This window comes from Salvelinus fontinalis, chromosome 37, assembly GCF_029448725.1.
Source record: "Salvelinus fontinalis isolate EN_2023a chromosome 37, ASM2944872v1, whole genome shotgun sequence".
Lineage (NCBI taxonomy): Eukaryota > Metazoa > Chordata > Actinopteri > Salmoniformes > Salmonidae > Salvelinus > Salvelinus fontinalis.
In genome coordinates, this window is record NC_074701.1 from 15,837,834 (window position 1) to 15,862,613 (window position 24,780).

At 44.0% G+C, this 24,780-nt stretch overlaps 1 protein-coding gene across 7 annotated transcripts in view; it reads left to right on the plus strand.

Moving 5' to 3' along the window:
• Positions 1 to 331: 331 nt before the first annotated feature.
• LOC129836228 (synapse differentiation-inducing gene protein 1-like) overlaps positions 332 to 24,780 on the plus strand; it is a 53,840-nt gene continuing 29,391 nt past the window's right edge. Inside the window, exons 1-4 of one of the 7 annotated variants that reach the window (XM_055902103.1) lie at positions 332 to 7,727; positions 8,362 to 8,452; positions 13,805 to 14,459; positions 16,419 to 16,556. In XM_055902103.1, coding sequence (XP_055758078.1) covers positions 13,911 to 14,459; positions 16,419 to 16,556 — 687 coding nt within the window. In that variant the 5' untranslated portion in view covers positions 332 to 7,727; positions 8,362 to 8,452; positions 13,805 to 13,910. Of the gene's footprint in view, positions 8,453 to 13,804; positions 14,460 to 16,418; positions 16,557 to 24,780 lie in introns of all 7 variants that reach the window. The other 6 variants (XM_055902106.1, XM_055902107.1, XM_055902104.1 and 3 more) reach the window with 6 other exon arrangements.

Genomic DNA, 24,780 nt, shown 5'->3' on the forward strand with positions numbered 1-24,780 from the left:
TTGCAGTACATCAACCCTTATTATTTGTTTGACGTGTAGCCTACACCTGGGGGCAGCATTGGATAATTTGATAGGAGAAACAACAGCGAGGTAGAGACCGAGGTCAATCATTCTTCAACATTCACAACATTAAATTGTGTTATTTGTGAGTCAATATACAATTCAGTATAGGATTTACCTATAGTACCAGATGGGTTACTAAACCATAGTTTATTATAAACCTTTGATATTGTAATCCCTTTGAAATATGGCATAAAATCCCTATTTCAGCACAAAAATATTTTGAAATAACAGGCATTCTTTAGGACCATGGGGTGAACTGTTCCATTTGATTGGTACCTTCACACTCACCCAGCACTAGATTGATAGCGGGTAAGGTCTGAAATGCTGCTATTTGACACTTTTACACACAAAGCACAGTGCAGCTGCCTTCACTTCACAAGTAAGAACTGTGGTAGCTGTAGCCGGTGGTGTGTGTCTGTCTGTATGCCGCACGTGTTCCCCGCTGTATTCATCCCATCTGAGCAGAAGATAGAATGCAACACCCCCTTTGCAGGCACACAAAATACAAATGTCATTGATGTTTTTCTTCAGGGTGGACATCGGACTATTGAGGCTTTGGCTAAACACTTTTTGTTAGACTAGGTGGAGACAGAGTCCTGGATAGATTTATATGGGATAGCCTGTAGAGAATTCCTACTGTAAGGGAAGGATCGCTGACGGATTGTTAAACCCTCGGTCCACTTATGTTTCCGACGGGATCTAGTCTACTCGCCGCAGAACGCGCTTTCACGTTGGAAGGTAAGTTTGTGTGAATGTCTTGCCAGTCAGATCACGAACTTGCAGGTTACAGCAACAATTGATTGCACCAAGATGACACCAGCGCATAACCGAATAACACTGTCTTCGTAAATTATTCGCAATGCAAATAGTGTATCGTACATTTGTCAAGTTTTCTAGAAGAGACTGCGGAGAACACAAGCAAGCTAATAAATGTTATTTTCAGTGATTCGTTTTGGGTGATTCTGGTGAATTATAAAACGATAAAGGGTATGCATGTAGACTACTAGTTAAAAAAAAAAAATTATATATATATATGTGTCACTAACAAACATTGCCGCATCTCCGCGTGGGCCATTGGGCCATAGCCTATAAGGCAATTTTTTCTTTCTTTATAGAGTGAGCTGTTTGGGAACTGTTCCGTACTCATTACAAACACGGTAAATAAAGGACCTTGAATGACAACTCCATGGACAACTCCTCCGTTCACCCGGAGACTTCGTGCAATTATTTTGATCCGCCGCTGACCACGTTTTAGCCTACTTCTCTGTTTACATTGTGTCATAGGTAGTCTATGAATTACAGTGTAGGCCAGGGCTCTTCGACCCTGTTCCTGGAGAGCTACCGTCCTGTAGGTTTTCGCTCCAACCCGAATCTAGCACGCTTGAATCAGGTTAGTTCAGCGTTTTTCAAACTCTGGGCTGGAGACCCCAAGGGGTGCACGTTTGGGGTTTTGCCCAAGTACTACACAGTTGATTCAAATAATAAAAGCTTGATGATTATTTGAATCAGCTTAGTAGTGCTACGGCAAAACAAAATGCGCACCGAGTTTGGGAAACGTTGGGTTAGTTAAGTCTGGGGTTGGATTGAAAACCTATAGGAGGGTAACTCTTCAGGGACAGGGTTGGAGAGCCCTGCCCTACACTGTAATTCATTAAACTGAACTGGATTCCTTTACTTTACCAGAATTGCAATCCAGTGCATGCACCTTTTATGGAATTAAAATTCTAGGAAATTGTGCAACCCGTAGGCGCGCTATGTTACCCGTTGCACACAACCCACAAACTAAGAGTGCATTCAGAAAGTGTTCAGACCGCTTTCCTTTTTTATTTATTTTATTTTATTTTTAATGTATTTTTTTACATTACAGCCTTATTCTAAATAGATTCAATTATTTTATTCCCTCAATATACACACAATACCCCATAACGACAGCGAAAACAGGTTTTTAGAAATTTTAGCAAATGTATTTGTTTATATTTTGAATATGTTATTTACGGAACTATTCAGATCCATTGCAATGAGACTCGACATTGTGCTCATGTAACAGTATAACTTTAGTCCTCGCCCCGACCCGGGCGCGAACCAGGGACCCTCTGCACACATCAACAACAGTCACCCACGAAGCATCGTTACCCATCGCTCCACAAAAGCCGCGGCCCTTGCAGAGCAAGGGGAACCACTACTTCAAGGTCTCAGAGCAAGTGACGTCACCGATTGAAAGGCTATTAGCGCGCACCACCGCTAACTAGTTAGCCATTTCACATCTGTTACACTCAGGTGCATCCTGTTTACACTGATAATCCTTTAGACGTGTCTACATGATTGGAGTCCACCTGTGGTAATTTCAAATGATTGGACATGATTTAGAAAGGCACACACCTATCTATATAAGGTTCCACTGTTGACAGTGCATGTCAGAGCAAAAACCAAGCCATGAGGTTGAAGGAATTGTCCGTAGAGATCCAAGACAGGATTGTGTCGAGGTACAGATCAGAGGAAGGGTACCAAAAATATTTCTGCAGCATTGAAAGTCCCCAAGACAAGTCCCCCATAATTCTTAAATGGAAGAAGTTTGGAACCACCAAGACTCTTCCTAGAGCTGGCCGCTGGGTCAAACTGAGCAATCGGGGGAGAAGGGCCTTGGTCAGGGAGGTGACCAAAAACCCAATGGTCACTCTGACAGAGCTCCAGAGTTCCTCTGTGGAGATGAGCACTTTCCAGAAGGACAACCATCTCTGCAGCACTCCAACAATCAGGCCTGGTCTTATGAAACCAAGATTAAGCTATTTGGCCTGAATGTCAGGCGTCACGTCTGGAGGAAACCTGGCACCATCCCTACAGTGAAGCGTGGTGGTGGCAGCATCATGTTGTGTGGATGTTTTTTAGTGGCAGGGTCTGGGAGACTAGTCAGGATCGAAGGAAAGATGAATGGAGCAAACTACAGAAAGATCCTTGATGGAAAACCTGCTCAGGAACTCAGACTGGGGCGAAGGTTCACCATCCAACATGCGACCCTAAGAATACAGCCAAGACAACGCAGGAGTGACTTTGGGACACGTCTTTGAGTGGCCCAGCCAGAGCTCGGACTTGAACCCGATCGAACATCTCTGGAGGGACCTGAAAATAGCTGTGCAGCGACGCTCCCCATCCAACCTGACAGAGCTTGAGTGGATCTGCAGAGAAGAATGGGAGAAACTTCCCAAATATGGGTGTGCAAAGCTTGTAGTGTCATACCCAAGAAGACTCGAGGCTGTAATCGTTGCCAAAGGTGCTTCAATAAAGTTCTGGGTCTGAATACTTACACTACAGTTGAAAAGTTTGGGGTCAATTAGATATTTCCTTGTTTTTTAAAGAAAAGCAAAAAAATATATATATATTAAAATAACATCAAATTGATAAGAAGTACAGTGTAGACATTGTTAATTTTTATGGAATATCTACATAGGTGTGCAGAGGCCCATTATCAGCAACCATCACTCCTGTGTTCCTATGGCATGTTGTGTTAGCTGATCCAAGTTGATCATTTTAAAAGGCGAATTGATCATTAGAAAGCCCTTTTGCAATTATGTTAACACGGCTGAAAACTGTTGTGCTCATTAAAGAAGAAATAAACTGGCCTTCTTTAGACTAGTTGAGTATCTGGAGCATCAGCGTTTGTGGGTTTGATTACAGGCCTAAAATGTCCAGAAACAAAGATCTTTCTTTTGAAACTCATCAGTCTATTCTTGTTCTGAGAAATGAAGGCTTTTCCATGTGAGAAATTGCTAAGAAACTGAAGATCTCGTACAACGCTGTGTACTACTCCCTTCACAGTACAGCGCAAACTGGCTCTCACCAGAAAAAGGAGGGGGAGGCCCCGGTGCACAACTGAGCAAGTGGACAAGTACATTAGAGCGTCTAGTTTGAGAAACAGAAGCCTCACAAGTCCTCAACTGGCAGCTTCATTAAAGCGTGCCTGCAATTCCCATCCAACCTGACAGCTTGAGAGGATCAACAAATACAGGTGTGCCAAGCTTGTAGCGTCGTAACCAACAAGACTCGATGCTGTAATCGCTGCCAAAGGGGCAGAGTAAGTAAAGGGTCTGAATACTTATGTAGATGTGATATTTCATTTTTATGTTTTATAATTGAGCAAACATTTCTAAACCTGTTATTGTGTGTAGATTGATTGGGGGGGACAATTTAATCAATTTTAAAATAAGGCTGTAACGTAACAAAATGTGGAAAAAGTCAAGGGGTCTGAATACTTTCCCGAATGCACTGTATATTGCTTTCATGGGAAGTTAGGATAGCCTATCAGTCGACAACTTAACGTTTATGTTTTAAAATGAGTGTTATCTGGCCTGATTGATTACTTCCTTCCCATTGTCATCTCTTGTAACCAATATGTGATACCGTTGTGTTAGGTGACGTTGTAACCGTTCAGATTTATAGGCTATAGCCCCCAGTTCCCACTGCATTTTTTTCATTGTTCCCCTCTAATCAGGGACTGAAAAGTGCGGTAAGAGCTGGCAGACGCAACACCTGTGAAAAAGCCATGCGAAAATGTGATTAACATGACATGGCAGGACTATAGCCTAACAACTGACTATAATGATTTCTGTCAAACCTACTGAAATTCATATTTTACAACTTCATATTCTTTACATGGAATCCGACCTCCAACAAAACTGTCATTGGACTTTAGGGGAAAATAATATAAAAATAAAAAAAGTTTACATTGTATTTTAGTGTTGAGAGGTGGGACTGATTGTCACTTCACATTCTCACTTCATTGATTTAGATTCTTGTCAAGATGGAGCTATAGTCCCTTTCAAAGTGGCCAATCTATACTGAACAAAAATATAACGCAAATAAATTCATTATGCCCTAATCTATGGATTTCACCTGACTGGGAATGCATACAGTATATGCATCTGTTGGTCACAGATGCCTTTAAAAAACAAACAGGCATGGATCAGAAAACCAGTCCGTATCTGGTATGATATGACCACCATTTGCCTCATGCAGCGCGATACATCTCCATTGCATAGAGTTCATTGTGGAATGTTGTCCCACTCTTCTTCAATGGCTGTGCGAAGTGGCTGGATATTGGCAGAAACTGGAACATGCTGTCGTACACGCCAGTCAAGAGCATCCCATACATGCTCAATGGGTGACATGTCTGGTGAGTATGCAGGCCATGGAAGAACTGGGACATTTTCAGCTTCCAGGAAATGTGTACAGATCCTTTCGGGAATGAGGGGCCGTGCATTATCATCTACTTCCGGAGCCGACCGAGATGGCCGCCTCGCTTCGCACAAGCATTTCGCTACACTCGCATTAACATCTGCTAACCATGTGTATGTGACAAATACAATTTGATTTGATTTTATCATGCCATAATATGAGGCGATGGAGGCGGATAAATGGCACAACAATGGGCCTCAGGATCTTGTCACGGTATCTCCGTGCATTCAAATTGTGACGACCCTCCCACTCTGTCTGCTGTATTCTTTCTCTTTGCTCTTGTTTTACTTATTAGGATGTTCGGCGGGAGGAGCTGGGTGAGTCGTCAGCGAGATGGGGACACACCTGGGCTCGGGTGTGTCCCGGGATAAATACACCTCTTCCCCATTCATTGAGGAGACTCTCTCCATGCAGACACACTGTTATATTTTGGTTATGGCATTTTTGTGGCTGTTTACTTTGGCACCTTTCAACACCCATCATAATCACATTTTATGCATGCAACCAGTCACTTACACTACTGATTACAGACTACACACACCATTGTCAATTGTATTCACGTTACCTCAGATAATAAATATGTTTTTGTTATTCCTTATCTCCACGTTGTCTCCCTTTTTGTTACGGACTTGGAGCCGGTTCGTGACAAGTGGGGGCTCATCCGGGATCTTGCAGGTATGGTGTTTGGGAGAAAACGTGGAGTTAATGTTTATCTCTGTTGGTGCTTTGTTTGCATCTTTTGTTACAGCTTTTTTGAGTTGTAACGTTTGGTGCTCAGTACTGGTTGCCTTTGTTTGTTTGGTAAACTTGACATTGCGGTGGATAGTTGGTTGTGTGCTGCATTGGAGAGAGTATATTGGTTAGTTTCCAGGCCCCTTCCCAGGCTGGAGACTCTTGCTCTACTCGCTGTTGGGACAGTGGTCAGAGGAAGTGAGTACAATCGGCTGTGTACCTCAGTGGGAGATTTGGGTAGGGTAGTGACACTTGCTACCTGAAGCTATAGCCTTTCTCTTTCCCCTGTTAGGCTTAGCAACGGAATACGTTGGGCATGGTTTCACTATGGAATACGTTGGGCATGGTTTCACTATGGAATACGTTGGGCATGGTTATTTTGTTTGTTATTTTTGTGTGGTGTCCGTGAACTGAGCAGTTGTCTCGGGGGCACATTCGTGGCTTGGAGGGAATCTGCCAGCGTGCTGTTTTTTTTATTTATTTTTTTAACCTTGCCAGCGGGCTACAGTGCGTAATTACTCACCACAAATCCGCACGAAGACTAGGGTTGAGTTATTGTGGGGTTTGGGCAATCTCCATATATATCTCATCTCTCTTCTGTGGTGCCCAGTGTGATTGGCATTTCTCTTGTTGTGGTCCGGTCTGGTGTGCTCAGTGGAGGGGAAGAGCGAGATGTTTTTTGTTTTTGTTGTATTTACTTGTGACTATGGCGTCTAATGTAGACAAGTTCATTCGCTTTCCATCAGAGGAACTGTTTGAATTATGTACTAAAGAACAGCTGTTGAAGATCGCTGAACACTACAAGATTGAAATTAGTGATAAATGTCAAAATAATTCTGTTATGTTGATATTGAAAGCCAATCTGATTGAGAGTGGTATTCTTGAAGTTAACACTGGGGCAGCCTCTGCCGAGGACTCGCCACCTCCCCAGCCGTCTCCCCGTTTCGTTACAATGGCCGCCCCATCTGTTAGACTTAGTGGTCTGTCTTTTGAACAACAGAAGGAACTGCTTCTGTTACAACTAGAGCATGGTCATGTAAAGTGTGAAAAGGAATTGGCATTTACACAGGATTTGGAGCATGCAAAAATCAAGTTGCAACAAGAGCGGCTACAGTTGGTTAGGGAAGGAAAGCTCTCAGGTGAGAGTTTCCTCTGGGAAGGTGACCCAGATTTACCTAGGGGTTGCTCCTCTCTCGGTCATGCCCCTGACTCATTTGATATTGTTGGAAACTTAAGGTTGTTGCCAAAATTTAATGAGAAGGACCCTGAGACGTTCTTTTCGTTGGAGCTTATTGCTGACGTTCTCTCTCGTGCGCCCTGTTTCTGAATGTCTACGTGCCTGACCATTGTTTATTTTGTTTGGTATTGTTCTGTTCTGTCGCTCCTGTCCGCTCCTTCTGGTCTCGTTTTCTTCTTTCCTCTTAAAGGTTGCTTCCTGTGCGCAAAGGTTGCTGAAGTCTGTGGAGGACGAGGTTGGCTGGGGCAAGTGGAAGTGTGAACACATGGATTTGGGACGCTGGTTGGGTCAATTTGGGATGCAGGCTGGGTCTTCTGCTAGTATCCATCCAGGGCAGTATTTTGTTTGTGTGACGACTCTCCCACTCTGTCTGCCGTATTCTTTCTCTTTGCTCTTGTTTTCCTTATTAGGATGTCGGCGGGCGGAGCTGGGAGGGTTGTCAGCGACATGGGACACCTGGGCCCGGGTGTGTCCCGGGATAAATTCACCTCTTCCCCATTCATTGAGGAGACTCTCTCCATGCATGGCATTTTTGTGGCCGTTTTGTTTGTTTGCTTTTGCACCTTTCAACACCCATCATTATCACATTTGTGCACGCAACCACTCACTTACACCTACAGATTACTGACTACACACACCATTGTTAATTGTATTTACGTTACCTCAGTTAATAAACATATTTTTGTTATTCCTTATCTCCACGTTGTCTCCCTTTTTGTTACGGACTGTGAGCCGGTTTGTGACAAAATATAAAATGCAATTGTGCTCGTTGTCTGTAGCTGATGCCTGCCCATACCATAACCCCACTGACACCATGGGGCACTCTGTTCTCAATGTTAACATCAGTAAACCGCTCGCCCGACACAATGCCATACACGCTGTCTACCAGCTGCCCGGTAAAGTCGAAACCGGGATTCATCTGTGAAGAGCACTTATCCAGTGTGCCAGTGGCCATCGAAGTTGAGCATTTGTCCACTGAAGTCGGCTATGACGCCAAACTGCAGTCAGGTCAAGACCCTGGTGAAGACCAAGAGCACGCAGATGAGCTTTCCAGAGACTTTTTCTGACAGTTTGTGTTCTTCTGTTGTGCAAACCCACAGTTTCATCAGCTGTCCAGATGGCTGGTCTCAGACGATCCCACAGGTGAAGAAGACAGATGTGGAGGTCCTAGGCTGGCGTGGTTACTTGTGGGTAGGGCTGGGCGATATGACGATATACAGTTGAAGTCGGAAGTTTACATACACTTATGTTGGAGTCATTCAAATTAGTTTTTCAACACCTCAACAAATTTCTTGTTAACAAACTATAGTTTTGGCAAGTCGGTTAGGACATCTACTTTGTGCATGACACAAGTAATTTTTCCACCAATTGTTTAGATAGATTATTTCACTTACAGTGAATTATATCACAATTCCAGTGGGTCTGAAGTTTACATACACTGTTGACTATGCCTTTTAAACAGCTTGGAAAATTCCAGAAAATTATGTCATGGCTTTAGAAGCTTCTGTTAGGCTAATTGACATAATTTGAGTCAATTGGAGGTTTACCTGTGGATGTATTTCAAGGCCTAACTTCCAACTCAGTGCCTCTTTGCTTGACATCATGGGAAAATCAAAAGAAATCAGCCAACACATCAAAAATAATTGTAGACCTCCACAAGTCTGGTCCATCCTTGGGAGCAATTTCCAAATGCCTGAAGGTACCACGTTCATCTGTACAAACAATAGTACGCAAATATAAACACCATGGGACCACGCAGCCGTCCTACCGCTCAGGAAGGAGATGCGTTCTGTCTCCTAGAGATGAACGCACTTTGGTGCGAAAAGTGCAAATCAATCCCAGAACAACAGCAAAGGACCTTGTGAGGATGCTGGAGGAAACGGGTACAAAAGTATCTATATCCACAGTAAAACGAGTCCTATGTCGACATATCCTGAAAGGCCGCTCAGCAAGGAAGAAGCCCCTGCTCCAAAACCGCCATAAAAAAGCCAGACTACGGTTTGCAACTGCACATGGGGACGAAGATTGTACTTTCTGGAGAAATGTCCTCTGGTCTAATGAAACAAAAATAGAACTGTTTGGCCATAATGATCATTGTTATGTTTGGAGGAAAAATGGGGAGGTTTGCAAGCTGAAGAACACCATCCCAACCATGAAGCACGGGGGTGGCAGCATCATGTTGTGGGGGTGCTTTGCTGCTGGGACTGGTGCACTTCACAAAATAGATTGCATCGTGAAGAAAGAAAATTATGTGGATATATTGAAGCAACATCTCAAGACATCGGTCAGGAAGTTAAAGCTTGGTCGCAAATGGATCTTCCAAATGGACAATGACCCCCAAGCATACTTCAAAAGTTGTGGCAAAATGGCTTAAGGACAACAAAGTCAAAGTATTGAAGTGGCCATCACAAAGCCCTGACCTCAAGCCTACAGACAATTTGTGGGCAGAACTGAAAAAGCATGTTTGAGCAAGGAGGCCTACAAACCTGACTCAGTTACACCAGCTCTGTCAGGAGGAATGGGCCAAAATTCAACCAACTTATTGTGGGAAGCTTGTGGAAGGCTACCCAAAACATTTGACCCAAGTTAAACAATTTAAAGGCAATGCTACCAAATACGAATTGAGTGTATGTACACTTCTGACCCATTGGGAATGTGATGAAAGAAATAAAACCTGAAAGAAATAATTCTCTACTATTATTCTGACATTTCACATTCTTAAAATAAAGTGGTGATCCTAAGGGAATTTTTACTAGGATTAAATGTCAGGAATTGTGAAAAACTGAGTTTAAATGTATTTGGCTAAGGTGTATGTAAACTTACGACTTCAACTGTGTGTATGTATGTATATACAGTGGGGCAAAAAAGTATTTAGTCAGCCACCAATTGTGCAAGTTCTCCCACTTAAAAAGATGAGAGAGGCCTGTAATTTTCATCATAGGTACACTTCAACTATGACAGACAAAATGAGAAAAAAAATCCAGAAAATCACATTGTAGGGTTTTTAATGAATTTATTTGCAAATTATGATGGAAAATAAGTATTTGGTCACCTACAAACAAGCAAGAATTCTGGCTCTCACAGACCTGTAACTTCTTCTTTAAGAGGCTCCTCTGTCCTCCACTCGTTACCTGTATTAATGGCACCTGTTTGAACTTGTTATCAGTATAAAAGACACCTGTCCATAACCTCAAACAGTCACACTCCAAACTCCACTATGGCCAAGACCAAAGAGCTGTCAAAGGACACCAGAAACAAAATTGTAGACCTGCACCAGGCTGGGAAGACTGAATCTGCAATAGGTAAGCAGCTTGGTTTGAAGAAATCAACTGTGGGAGCAATTATTAGGAAATGGAAGACATACAAGACCACTGATAATCTCCCTCGATCTGGGGCTCCACGCAAGATCTCACCCCGTGGGGTCAAAATAATCACAAGAACGGTGAGCAAAAATCCCAGAACCACACGGGGGGACCTAGTGAATGACCTGCAGAGAGCTGGGACCAAAGTAACAAAGCCTACCATCAGTAACACACTACGCCGCCAGGGACTCAAATCCTGCAGTGCCAGACGTGTCCCCCTGCTTAAGCCAGTACATGTCCAGGCCCGTCTGAAGTTTGCTAGAGAGCATTTGGATGATCCAGAAGAAGATTGGGAGAATGTCATATGGTCAGATGAAACCAAAATATAACTTTTTGGTAAAAACTCAACTCGTCGTGTTTGGAGGACAAAGAATGCTGAGTTGCATCCAAAGAACACCATACCTACTGTGAAGCATGGGGGTGGAAACACCATGCTTTTGGGCTGGTTTTCTGCAAAGAGACCAGGACGACTGATCCGTGTAAAGGAAAGAATGAATGGGGCCATGTATCGTGAGATTTTGAGTGAAAACCTCCCTCCATCAGCAAGGGCATTGAAGATGAAACGTGGCTGGGTCTTTCAGCATGACAATGATCCCAAACACACCGCCCGGGCAACGAAGGAGTGGCTTCGCAAGAAGCATTTCAAGGTCCTGGAGTGGCCTAGCAAGTCTCCAGATCTCAACCCCATAGAAAATCTTTGGAGGGAGTTGAAAGTCCGTATTGCCCACCAACAGCCCCAAACATCACTGCTCTAGAGGAGATCTGCATGGAGGAATGGGCCAAAATAGCAGCAACAGTGTGTGAAAACCTTGTGAAGACTTACAGAAAACGTTTGATCTCTGTCATTGCCAACAAAGGGTATTTAACAAAGTATTGAGAAACTTTTGTTATTGACCAAATACTTATTTTCCACCATAATTTGCAAATAAATTAATAAAAAATCCTACAATGTGATTTTCTGGATTTTTTTTTCTAATTTTGTCTGTCATAGTTGAAGTGTACCTATGATAACAATTACAGGCCTCTCTCATCTTTTTAAGTGGGAGAACTTGCACAATTGGTGGCTGACTAAATACTTTTTTGCCACACTGTATTTGGCCTATTTTTATTTTGTTTGCAACTATAGTTGAAGTGTTTTCTATTTACCTTTTTAGATTTCTTACATTCATATTTTATATTGTTACATGCTTAATTGAAAATGTGCACAGGTTCTAAATAAAAGGAAATTAAATATGAGTAAGTACCTTTTTTATTTGTTGAGTGTAATTCAAAATGTAATAAGAAATAGGCATTTACATGTGGTCATTTTATGTAAACTATTTATTCATTAATAATAGAAAATGTGCTATATCGGGATATGAGATTTTGTCCATATCGCCCAGCCCTACTTGTGGTTTGCGGTTGTTAGGCCGGTTGGACGTACTGAAAAATTCTCTAAAAGGACTTAGGAGGTAGCTTGTGGTATGAGAAATTAACATTCAGTTCTCTGGCAACAGCTCTGGTGGACATTTCGGCGTCAGCATACCAATTGCACGCTCAACTTGAGACATCTGTGGCATTGTGTTGAGTGACAAACATTCTAGTGACCTTCGATTGTACCCAGCACAAGGTGCACCTGTAATGATGTTGTTTAATCAGCTTGTTGCTATGCCACACCTGTCAGGTGGATGGATTATCTTGGGAAATGGGAAATGCTCACTAACAGGGGTGTAAACAAATTTGTGCACAAAATTTGAGAGAAGTTTTTTGTGCGTATGGGACATTTCTGGGATCTTTTATTTCGGCTCATTAATAACATGTGAACAACAGTTTACATGTTGCGTTTTATATTTTTGTTCAGTGTAATATATCTTCAGGAAAAGGACTGTGCCATTATTGTCCTTATTGCAATTAGACTCAGTTGTGAGTTAAGCCTGTAAAAGCTTGTTCTTGTAATGGCCACTTATGTTCAAATGCTCAGATATAGCACTGTCATTGAGCCAAAATGTGACCAGCTAGATATTCTCATAATCTAAATAGAGATTTTGTAATGTTGAACAGTTGTCCCTTCTATAGGCTTTAGCTTGACCTTAGCTTTGATTTTTGAAGGGGATAGAAATGGAATAGTGGCAGTCCATTTTAATTCCACTGGAGCCTTTAATTTGCTAATGAACCATTAATTTGCTAATGTTTTGATATGTGCTTAAAGGCTGTTGGTTTACTGTCCCTGAGGCATTGAATACAAAGCAGCATGTTGAACTCTTTTGCAAAATACAAAAAAGAAAACAAATAAAGGTTTGAACTCAAGCCAAGGAAGTCCCAATACCTCCCACATTCAGCGAGGTGTCTAATTTGTCACAGGATGCTGCACAAGAAGCTGCTCTCACACACTGTGGCAATACACTTAAAAGCTGACTTGGACATGGCATCCATTAGAGCCTCATCCTGCACACACAGTTTACTGCTGAACTTAGCAAAAAGGGCCTTTCTGTTCCAGGCCTTGGCAAGGTATAGCATGCAGATAGATAATGCAATTGGTGGAATCTATGGCTCTGACATGCAACGTTACTGCTTACGCAGGGACTATATTGGCATGGTTGAGGACCAAAAGCTTGCAGGGCTAAGAGGGAATGAGGGGGGTGAGGTGTGTGCATGTGCACATGCAGTCATGTATGTGTTTGCCAACAAAATGCATTTGTTGGTACACACCCCACCAGATGAAATGCAAAGTGATGTAGGCCGGGAGTTAAAGTGCCTTAGGCAGCACCGAACCTCTCAGGATTTAATGCTTGGCAGGGTTGATGTTTTGTAACTGGCAGCTAGCTGTGCAATTAAATCTTCATAGAGATGGTGGATATTAATTGACAAAACACTCTTCACTTTTTGATAACCCCTTTACCTGACCATGTTTCTGACTGAGCTGGATTTACCAAAATAACTCTGCACAATTAAATACATTTACAACTGAGTGCAAGATTATATGAAAATAGGCAGAAAGCCAATCACTGATTAAACCCCCTCAAAAAACTCAGTTTTTCTCATCTGAATTACCAATTCAGTAACATGAATAGAGGAAGCATGTACAGGCTTAAAGCTCTGTCGGTGTTTTATACTGCTTTTGATGGAGGAAAAAACAACAATGTAAATCGAATACAAAAGCCCTTTTTTATCTGATAAGCCATTTTAATCTGACCTCCCACAGGAGAGTGCAGCCTACCATCCCATGCCTTCCCCAACCCAAGGCCCCTATGAGAGAGACCTTTAAAGAGGAGGGGATTTGACCAAACAATCCAGCTCTGTAAGTCAGGATGGAGGGTGGACAGGGAGCAGGGTCGTGCTCCAGCCAGGCTGTGGAGGCTGAGTACCCCACCCAGGGGACAACTTCTCCAGCCAGCGGAGGAGGGGATGCAGGGCTGAGCTCTTGCAAGCACAACGGACTGATCAATACACGCAGCTTGATGGTGGAGACTGAAGGGCTGGTGTCGGTGTACTCGGCCCCCAAATACCAGGGTCACATGGTGGTCAACCTATCCCCCCAGCAGGAGCAGAATGGCCGGGGAGTGGGTGGAGGAGGGGGACACCCACAGCTGCTCAACCCCAGCGCTCTACCCCAGGGCATGGACCCATGCTTCAGGCCCGACCTGATCCTGTACTCTGAGAACACGCTGCGGGCCTGGGGCGATGGAGGAGTCGGGGATTGCTGTGAGACCACCTTCATAGAGGACTTGGCATCCGGTTCCTCTGCCGGCTCCAAGGATACGCTGATGTTTGCCGATGGCAAGTTCCTGGACATGTCTGTGGAGGATGCAAAGATCCAGACCCTGTCCTATGATGATGATGAGTTCCAGGACCTGGAGGTAAGGTTTGGGGCTCTGTCTTTTATCATAACACATTACGCTGTAAGGTATGTAAGAAACGCATGAATATATTGCTGTATGGTTAGACGTTTGTGTTATTGCATTTAGAGCCAAATAATAATGGACCAGATGGATTTCTGAGGTTTTTGTTTGAAGGAGAAAGATCTCTTGGGTCCTTTAAGATGTCTCAACACCTCTGATTCAGCAGGCATTTCCCTGCTCAATAGGCCTCAGCACAGACCAGGCAGGGAAAAATATGTACATTATGTGGGCTCGGGTGGATATATTGTTTCCCTATCCCTGGGTCTATGTGACCTTCAAAGACTAGTTATTTTAATACTAAATGTTTGCAGGAAACATTTGAGTCGTCACTAAATTGTTGGTTTCTGGTGTTGCCATGGTTTCTGGTGGTTGTCACTGGAGCAATCAAGGTATGCAACATTTTTATAGCTCATTCTTAATTAATATGATCTTTGTTACAGTATGTTGTAAAATTCTAGAGAAAGCTAAAAATACCGCCACTGCTTCATTTGGCCTTTTATTCACTACAAAAGTAGCTCCTTGGATTCTCATCGTGGTTTGTTTGAAATACACAGCAATTTAATAATATGTGAGGTTCCCACAGAATATTTGTAGATGACGACCATCCTTAAAATGTATTGCACATACTATACCTCATACTTAGAGATTCTCTGGTAGTTTTCTATACTTAGCCAGTAGCCGGCCTTCACAAGCCAAAAGTGGTCCCCGAAAATTGCATACTACGTCACGTGTAGATATGTGCACACCGTTATTGCTCTCTCTTTCACTCTGCTGTGTGTGCATCTTGCTAGCTGTCACTCAAATAGCAAGGGGCTAAAGCTCATTGGCTGGAACTCAAATTGCTTGGGGGCTGGCCCACTTGGGGGAACATTTTGGGAAAATGGTGCTGCACAGCTTCCAGTAAACAGTCACTTTCAAACTAAGGATTTTGTGGCTAATTGAGGTAAAAGATGAATTCTGTTTATAGATTATGCATTTATGAACTACATATTAACACATCCAGCCCAAAGCGGGAGGTTTTAAAAAAGACTTACCAGTCGCCAAAGTTCCAGAGCATGTCAACATAATTCCCCTGGGTTTACAGTATTGGACTGCCCTTCACAATGTTCTTGCAGTACTTGTGGAGTAAAACATGTCTAAACCTTCCAAATTTACATAGATAGTAACCTAGACAGCCTAAGTCCTTTCAATATCTTATAATTTACTGTGCCCTCTGACCTTTTTATTACCGTCAGATTTAGGCACTGTGTGTGGAATGAGATTAGTGAATTATACATTTTTGGCGTCTTGTTCCATACCCATCTGAAGTTAATCAGCTAGTCTGAGGAGGTGTAATGATTTTAATGTCTTACTAATCCACCCTCCAGGGCAAGAATGCCCTCATAATTAGGGCCACGCTTTTTGGGCTTTTTTGGGGGCATTTTTCTTTTACCGGTATTTCAAGCATGATCCACTAGGTTTGCTCAAGCTGATTGTAGCTAAAAACAGGTACATTTAGGAGCAGTTAAATGGGAGAGTCAATGAAACCAACCATGGAAGTATAATGTTGTGAATTCGGGGGTAGCCCAGACCGGTTTGAGATATACTGTGTTGGCTTGGCAGTCGCTGGACCCGGGTTTCAGTTTGCCCATCATTGTCCAATTGGCATGATTGGTTGTGCCCCTGTCTGGTTGAACATATGTACAGTGCCCTCTCGGTGCAAATCGACTGCTAGAGAGCACAGCGGTGCAAGCTCAGTGCCTGAACAAATGTGTTGAGGTGAGGAAAACCAGAGCCATCTGAAGTAAAGAGAAGTAACATTTATTTCTACAACACATCAGCAAGACCACCATATGCTGCGATATAGTGCAGTCTTCTGTAAACCTCTCGCCTTTCTTGACCTGCATCTAAAAGTAGTCACTCTTTGTGCTTTCACAGAGCGAGTACTCGAGCGACTCAGAGAGTGAAGACAACTTTCTCATGATGCCACCGAGGGACCACTTGGGCCTGAGCGTCTTCTCCATGCTGTGTTGCTTCTGGCCCTTGGGGATCGCTGCCTTCTACCTGTCCCATGAGGTAAGGACTACTACACTGTCAATGACACTACACACACCACGGTTGCGTCACCACTAGTAGTTACAGTAAATATCAAGGCAGTCTTAGGAGAATGTGTATACTCTCACACAATAAATAACCTAAAGAAGTAAATCATTTATAGTTTTAGGTCATCATAGTATTAGGTGCAAGGCTCAAAAGTTCAGTGCCTAGTGAAAGTCTACACACCCCTTGCACACATCTTCACATTTTGCTGCCTTAAAATTTAATCTAAAAAGGATTCCATTTTTATTTAAAAAATGTATCTACACATTTTCAAAGTGTCCTAATTAATACATGTCTTGATTGTGTATGTCCTCACACCCCTGAGTTAATACTTGGTGGAAGCACCTTTTGGCAGCCATTACAACATACCGTGCCTGCAGAAAGTATTCATACATTTTGTTGTTACAGCCTGAATATATATTTAAAAAGAAAATGTTTGCAGATTTATTGAAAATAAAATCTAAGAAATATCTCATTTACATAAGTATTAACACCACTGAGTTATTACTTTGTAGAAGCACGGTGATTACAGCTTTGAGTCGTCTTGGGAATGTCTATATCAGCTTTGCACCTTTGGATTTGGGGATTTTCTCCCATTCTTCCTTGCAGATTTTCTCAACTCATAATTATCAGCTTCCATTCAGTCAGCGCATAAAACCACCCCCCCAGGCCAAATGTATACAATATTAACAGCCTTTATATCTATTATAGACATAGGCCTTCAGTGTGTGACAGGTTGGTGATTCTGAAAGGACAGCAACCGTAATACCAGTGCACTCATGTAGGAGAGTGCAATTTCTGTTAAACACAAAGGGCCAATGGTGTAGTGGAGGGTAAACGCAGGTATAAGCTGCATACCCACTTTTTCAGTGGGCATTGCTTATACTCACTTCTTATTCCCTACTGATGCATATCCAAATAGTGTAGTGGAGGTATACGATTTATCAATTATGTAGAACAACAGGGAAATCATGCACAAAGTAACCTACACAATCGCAAAGCATGTGAAATATATTCACATAGCCTAGTTTCAGCGGAATATCATTTGCAGGCAGCAAGAGTGTGCATCTCTCAACTGGTTTTGGCATGGAGCAGCTCACCGAAGAATGACATCGGTAGCCGGTACGGTAGCAAAGACGTTTGAACTTATATCTACCAGTAAATGCTAACTAAGGCAACAATGGGTATGCAAACCAGGTATGGAAAAAGTTAAGTCCGAAGTGTTGGTTAGTAGGCTATTTGTGATGCGCAACTGTCATATGCTGTTTGCGTCAGGGGCGTAGTTATGGATCGGGCCTGGGTGGACAGGGGAGCCAGGCCCTGACAGGCACACCCAATCAGATTGATGTGGTTTAAGCATTGTTGTGGACAGACCATTACATGTTTTTATTTTCATTTTATTTTAAAAAGTGTGATTTTGAGAGTGGGGGGAAAAAACAAGAAAGAAAAAACTTTGGGGCAAAATTAGAGTATACCCACTTCTCCAGGTACCACTACACCACTGCATAGGGCCGATGGAAAGCATGATGTTAAAGGATAAGCAGTCCATAAACTAGGACATAATAAGCCAGTAGGTCCCAATTAAAATAATACAAAAACACAACTTAACCAGCTCTGCTACAGCGAGTAAAAAGGTCAGACTGAGGTGTTCTCTCATTTGTGTCTGGAAGTAGCTAGCTAGCCAACATTAGCCAGTTAGCTTGGGTGATTTGGTTGGGACAAGCATGCATTGGCTGACAAGCTGCAGAAGGACGAGTAGGCTATAATTCCCCATCGTTTATCAGTGCAATTGTGACAGCCAATTGGCTGAATTTCAGAGGGTTTGTCTAATGTTCCTTTGTTAGATTTGAGCTCATCTTGCTCTGGCTAGCATTAGTTGTTGATCTTGTTGATGTGCATAACTGAGGGAGAGCGAGAGTCTACCTTTTCATGGTTGTTTGATCAATAGAACTGTAAAGTTCCCAAAATTAAGAGGACTCCCGTTGTGTTTACATATTTCTAGAAATCCATTCAGGTGTATTTTGTGGCTTTTGGCAAATGCTTTCTAATGATCTAATGTCGTGCTGTTGCAACTGCCTGTAAACACAGTCTAGTTCAAAGTGAATGATGGCAGGCCCATGTTGCAAATTACTTATTTGTATAAAGGTCTATTGTAGTTCTGATTGGCTATAGCACACCGGTCTGTGTAGACTCCGGTACTGGACGAGACAGATGTTTTTATTTTATTTCTGAGGTTGTATTATAAACATATTTCAATAAGATTTAATGTTGATAAAATGCTGTCAGTTCCACTTTAAATGCAACAGTGTTTCACACACACACAAGTTATTTTCAAGGAAATGGCTAACAGCAAGTGTGTTGCAATAAAACAAAGTTCCACTCACCAGGTGATGATCATTTGAAATGTAACTTCTTGTTGAAAGTTCTTCTTGAAAAGAGAGAAGCTAACAAATTAGCAACAACATCCTCTTTAATAACACCTGCTATAGCCGACAACGAAAGCTAGCTAGCTAGACCATGGGAAAACTACTGCTCACTATTGCGCAGTAACTTGTTGGCCTTCAAGAAGGCAGAAGTTTCCATACGTTTTAGTAAAAACTTGAGATTAAATCCGAACAGCATTGAAAATAATACAATTATCATTATTATAATCATTATTTTATAAATCCTTAGCCCTTCTCTGAAGGCGTAGAAAGCCCATTGTTCCCCACTGTGTTTGGGGTTAGCAATAATTTGTAGAGTTGCTCTATTTTCCCTCGGCATGCATCTTTTCACTATTCCGAATGTCTAAAGAATCCATATGTTCTGAAATATGAATATAGAAATACTGGACATTTTGAACTCTTATGGTGGTGATTTGACACAATTACAATCATGGTCTTGAATTGGACTCGCATTTTTCTGGTCTCAGTCTCGCCCCTCCTGCGGTCTTGGTCTTGACTTGGATTCGATTTGGTCTCGAACACAACACTGCTTCATGGTAGTGATGGTGTTGGACGGTTGATGAACTGTGATTGGTTTTCTCCAGACATAGCGCTTTGCATTCAGGCAAATTAATAATATTTTCGTCTCATCAGACCACAGAATATTTTTCCATATGCGCTCAGTCTTTCACATGCCTTTTTTGCAAACTTCAGGTTTGCCGTCATGCTTTTTTCTCAGGTGTGGCTTCTGTCTGGCCACTCTCCCATAAAGCCCAAATTGGTGAAGTGCTGTAGTGACTGTTGTCCTTCTGGCAGGTTCTCCCATCTCGAACAAGGAACTCTGTAGTTCTGTCAGAGTGGTCATTGGGTTCTTAGTCACCTCCCTGACCAAGGTCCTTCCTGCCCTGTTGCTCAGTTTGGGCGGATGGCCAGCTCTAGGCAGTCTGGGTAGTTCCATATTCTTTTCAATTTCCCCTTTGATGGAGACCACTGTGTTCTTGGAAACTTTCAACACTTTTAGAAATTGTTTTATACCTTGTATGCCTCATCACAATTCAATCTATGAGATCTACAGACAGTTCCTTGGACTTTATGGTATAGTTTCTGCTTTGACATGTACTGTCAACTGTGGGACTTTATATAGGCAGCGTTTCCAAACTATCATGTACAAACAATTGAATTGGCCACAGGTAGACTCCAATCAAGTTGTAGTGACGTCTCAAGGATGATCAAAGGAAATTGGAGGCATCTGAGCTCAATTTAAAGTGTCATAGCAAATTATATATTCTGTATTTAATATTCAATAAATTTGCAAATATTTCTAGAAACATATTTTCACTTTGTCATTATGGGGTATTGTGTGTGTGTAGATGGGTGATAAAATAATATTTTTTTAAATGTATAATTTGTTCTGTCTCAGTACATTTATTAGCTAGCTAGCCAGTTAATTAGCGATTAGCATTAGCAGCTAACACGATTTAGGCCCAACTTGCTAAGAAAAGACAAACTAGCTGTTTGCAGATGTAAGAAATAGAAAATACAGTGGGGAGAACAAGTATTTGATACACTGCCGATTTTGCAGTTTTTCCTACTTACAAAGCATGTAGAGGTCTGTCATTTTTATCATAGGTACACTTCAACTGTGAGAGACGGAATCTAAAACAAACATCCAGAAAATCACATTGTATGATTTTTAAGTAATTAATTAGCATTTTATTGCATGACATAAGTATTTGATGCATCAGAAAAGCAGAACTTAATATTTGGTACAGAAACCTTTGTTTGCAATTACAGAGATCATACGTTTCCTGTAGTTCTTGATGTAACGGTCCTGACCTGTTTTATGTTGTTTTTTGTATGTGTTTAGGTCAGGGCATGTGTTTTGGGTGGGCAGTCTATGTTATCTGTTTCTATGTTGGTTTTGGTTGCCTGGTATGGCTCTTAATTAGAGGCAGGTGTTTTGCGTTCTCCTCTAATTAAGAGTCATATTTAGGTAGGGTGTTCTCACTGTTTGTTTGTGGGTGATTGTCTCCTGTGTCGTCGAATGTATGTACCATACGGGACTGTTTGGCTGTTCGTTTATTTTGATGTCGTCTGTTTCCTGTCCGTGAGTTTACGTTTAGTTATGTAAGTTTATGTTCAGGTTTCGTCAACGTCGTTTTCTTGTTTTTGTATATTTGAAAAAGTGTTTTGTTTTTTCGTGTTGCCATCGTCGTTAATAATAAAAAGATGGCTTATTTCCCGAATGCTGCATTTTGGTCTGATGATCCTTCTCTCCTCTCCTCGTCCGAGGATGAGGAGAGAGACAGCCCTTACAGAATCACCCACCAAACGAGGACCAAGCGGCAAGGGAATGCTCAACTGAGCAACAAGGACTCCTGGACTTGGGAGGAGATCCTGGACGGTAGAGGACCCTGGGCTCAGCCAGGGGAATATCGCCGTCCCAAGGAGGAGTTGGAAGCAGCGAAGGCTGAGAGGCGCTGGTATGAGGAGGCAGCGCGTCGACGCGGTTGGGAGCCCGTGAGTCAGACCCAAAAATTTCTTGGGGGGGGGGGCACACGAGGAGTGTGGCAAAGCCGGGTAGGATACCCGAGCCAACTCCCCGTGCTTACCGTGGAGGTAGAAGGCGTCGTACTGGTAAGACACCGTGTTATGCGGTAAAGCGTACGGTGTTCCCAGTACGCGTGCTTAGCCCAGTGCGGGCTATTCCACCTTGCCGCACTGGGAGGGCTAGGTTGGGCATCGAGCCGGATGTCATGAAGCCGGCCCAACGTATCTGGCCTCCAGTACGTCTCCTCGGGCCGGCGTACATGGCACCAGCCTTACAGGTGGTGTCCCCGGTTCGCTTGCATAGCCCAGTGCGGGCTATTCCACCTCGCCGCACTGGCAGGGCTACGGGGACCATTCAACCTGGTGGGGTTGGGGAGGCTCGGTGCTCAAGAGCACGTGTCCTCCTTTACGGTCCGGTAGACCCGGTGCCACCTCCATGTACCAGTCCTCCGGTGGCAGCCCCCCGTACCAGGCTGTCTCTCCGGGTTCTCTCTCCAGCTGTTTCCTCCTCTCCAGCGCAGCCAGTGCCTAGACCACGCACAAGGCTGTCTCTCCTTCTCCTCCCTACAGAGCCGTCCTGCCATGACCAGCCAGAGCCGTCCTGCCATGACCAGCCAGAGCCGTCCTGCCATGACCAGCCAGAGCCGTCCTGCCATGATCTGCCAGAGCCGTCCTGCCATGACCTGCCAGAGCCGTCCTGCCATGACCTGCCAGAGCCGTCCTGCCATGACCTGCCAGAGCCGTCCAGCCAGGACCTGCCAGAGCCGTCCAGCCAGGACCTGCCAGAGCCGTCCAGCCAGGACCTGCCAGAGCCGTCCAGCCAGGACCTGCCAGAGCCGTCCAGCCAGGACCTGCCAGAGCCGTCCAGCCAGGACCTGCCAGAGCCGTCCAGCCAGGACCTGCCAGAGCCGTCCAGCCAGGACCTGCCAGAGCCGTCCAGCCAGGACCTGCCAGAGTCCCTCAGCCAGGACCTGCCAGAGTCCCTCAGCCAGGACCTGCCAGAGTCCCTCAGCCAGGACCTGCCAGAGTCCCTCAGCCAGGACCTGCCAGAGTCCCTCAGCCAGGACCTGCCAGAGTCCCTCAGCCAGGACCTGCCAGAGTCCCTCAGCCAGGACCTGCCAGAGTCCCTCAGCCAGGACCTGCCAGAGTTCCTCAGCCAGGACCTGCCAGAGTCCCTCAGCCAGGATCTGCCAGAGTATCACAGCCGGGACCTGCCCTTTGTCCCAGTGCTGCCCCTTATCCCGGTGCTGCCCCTTGTACCGGTGCTGCCCCTTGTCCCGGTGCTGCCCCTTGTCCCGGTGCTGCCCCTTGTCCCGGTGCTGCCCCTTGTCCCGGTGCTGCCCCTTCTCCCGGTGCTGGCCATTCATTTAGGGGATGTTAGTTTTAGGGTGGTCATTGGGAGGGGAAGACAGAAGCGGGGAGTGACTATGGTGGTGTGGGGACAGCGTCCAGAGCCGGAGCCACCACCGTGGTCAACTGCCCACCCAGACCCTCCCCTGGACTTTGTGCTGGTGCGCCCGGCGTTCGCACCTTGAGGGGGGGGTTCTGTAACGGTCCTGACCTGTTTTATGTTGTTTTTTGTATGTGTTTAGGTCAGGGCATGTGTTTTGGGTGGGCAGTCTATGTTATCTGTTTCTATGTTGGTTTTGGTTGCCTGGTATGGCTCTTAATTAGAGGCAGGTGTTTTGCGTTCTCCTCTAATTAAGAGTCATATTTAGGTAGGGTGTTCTCACTGTTTGTTTGTGGGTGATTGTCTCCTGTGTCGTCGAATGTATGTACCATACGGGACTGTTTGGCTGTTCGTTTATTTTGATGTCGTCTGTTTCCTGTCCGTGAGTTTACGTTTAGTTATGTAAGTTTATGTTCAGGTTTCGTCAACGTCGTTTTCTTGTTTTTGTATATTTGAAAGTGTTTTGTTTTTTCGTGTTGCCATCGTCGTTAATAATAAAAAGATGGCTTATTTCCCGAATGCTGCATTTTGGTCTGATGATCCTTCTCTCCTCTCCTCGTCCGAGGATGAGGAGAGAGACAGCCCTTACACTTGACCAGGTTTGCACACACTGCACCAGGGATTTTGGCCCACTCCTCCATACAGACCTTCTCCAGATCCTTCAGGTTTCGGAGCTGTTGCTGGGCAATACAGACTTTCAGCTCCCTCCAAAGATTATCTATTGGGTTCAGGTCTGGAAACTGGCTAGGCCACTCCAGGACCTTGAGATGCTTCTTACGGAGCCACTCCTTAGTTGCCCTGGCTGTGTGTTTCGGGTCGTTGTCATGCTGGAATACCCAGCCACGACCCATCTTCAATGCTCTTACTGAGGGAAGGAGGTTGTTGGCCAAGATCTCGCGATACATGGCCCCATCCGTCCTCCCCTCAATACGCTGCAGTCGTCCTGTCCCCTTTGCAGAAAAGCATCCCCAAAGAATGATGTTTCCACCTCCATGCTTCACGGTTGGGATGGTGTTCTTGGGGTTGTACTCATCCTTCTTCTTCCTCCAAACACGGCGAGTGGAGTTTAGACCAAAAAGCTCTATTTTTGTCTCATCAGACCACATGACCTTCTTCCATTCCTCCTCTGGATCATCCAGATGGTCATTGGCAAACTTCAGACGGGCCTGGACATGCGCTGGCTTGAGCAGGGGGACCGTGTGTGCGCTGCAGGATTTAATCCATGACAACGTAGTGTGTTACTAATGGTTTTCTTTGAGACTGTGGTCCCAGCTCTCTTCAGGTCATTGACCAGGTCCTGCCGTGTAGTTCTGGGCTGATCCCTCACCTTACTCATGATCATTGATGCCCCACGAGGTGAGATCTTGCATGGAGCCCCAGACCGAGGGTGATTGACCGTCATCTTGAACTTCTTCCATTTTCTAATAATTGCGCCAACAGTTGTTGCCTTCTCACCAAGCTGCTTGCCTATTGTCCTGTAGCCCATCCCAGCCTTGTGCAGGTCTACAATTTTATCCCTGATGTCCTTACACAGCTCTCTGGTCTTGGCCATTGTGGAGAGGTTGGAGTCTGTTTGATTGAGTGTGTGGACAGGTGTCTTTTATACAGGTAACGATTTCAAACAGGTGCAGTTAATACAGGTAATGAGTGGAGAACAGGAGGGCTTCTTAAAGAAAAACTAACAGGTCTGTGAGAGCTGGAATTCTTACTGGTTGGTAGGTGATCAAATACTTATGTCATGCAATAAAATGCAAATTAATTACTTAAAAATCATACA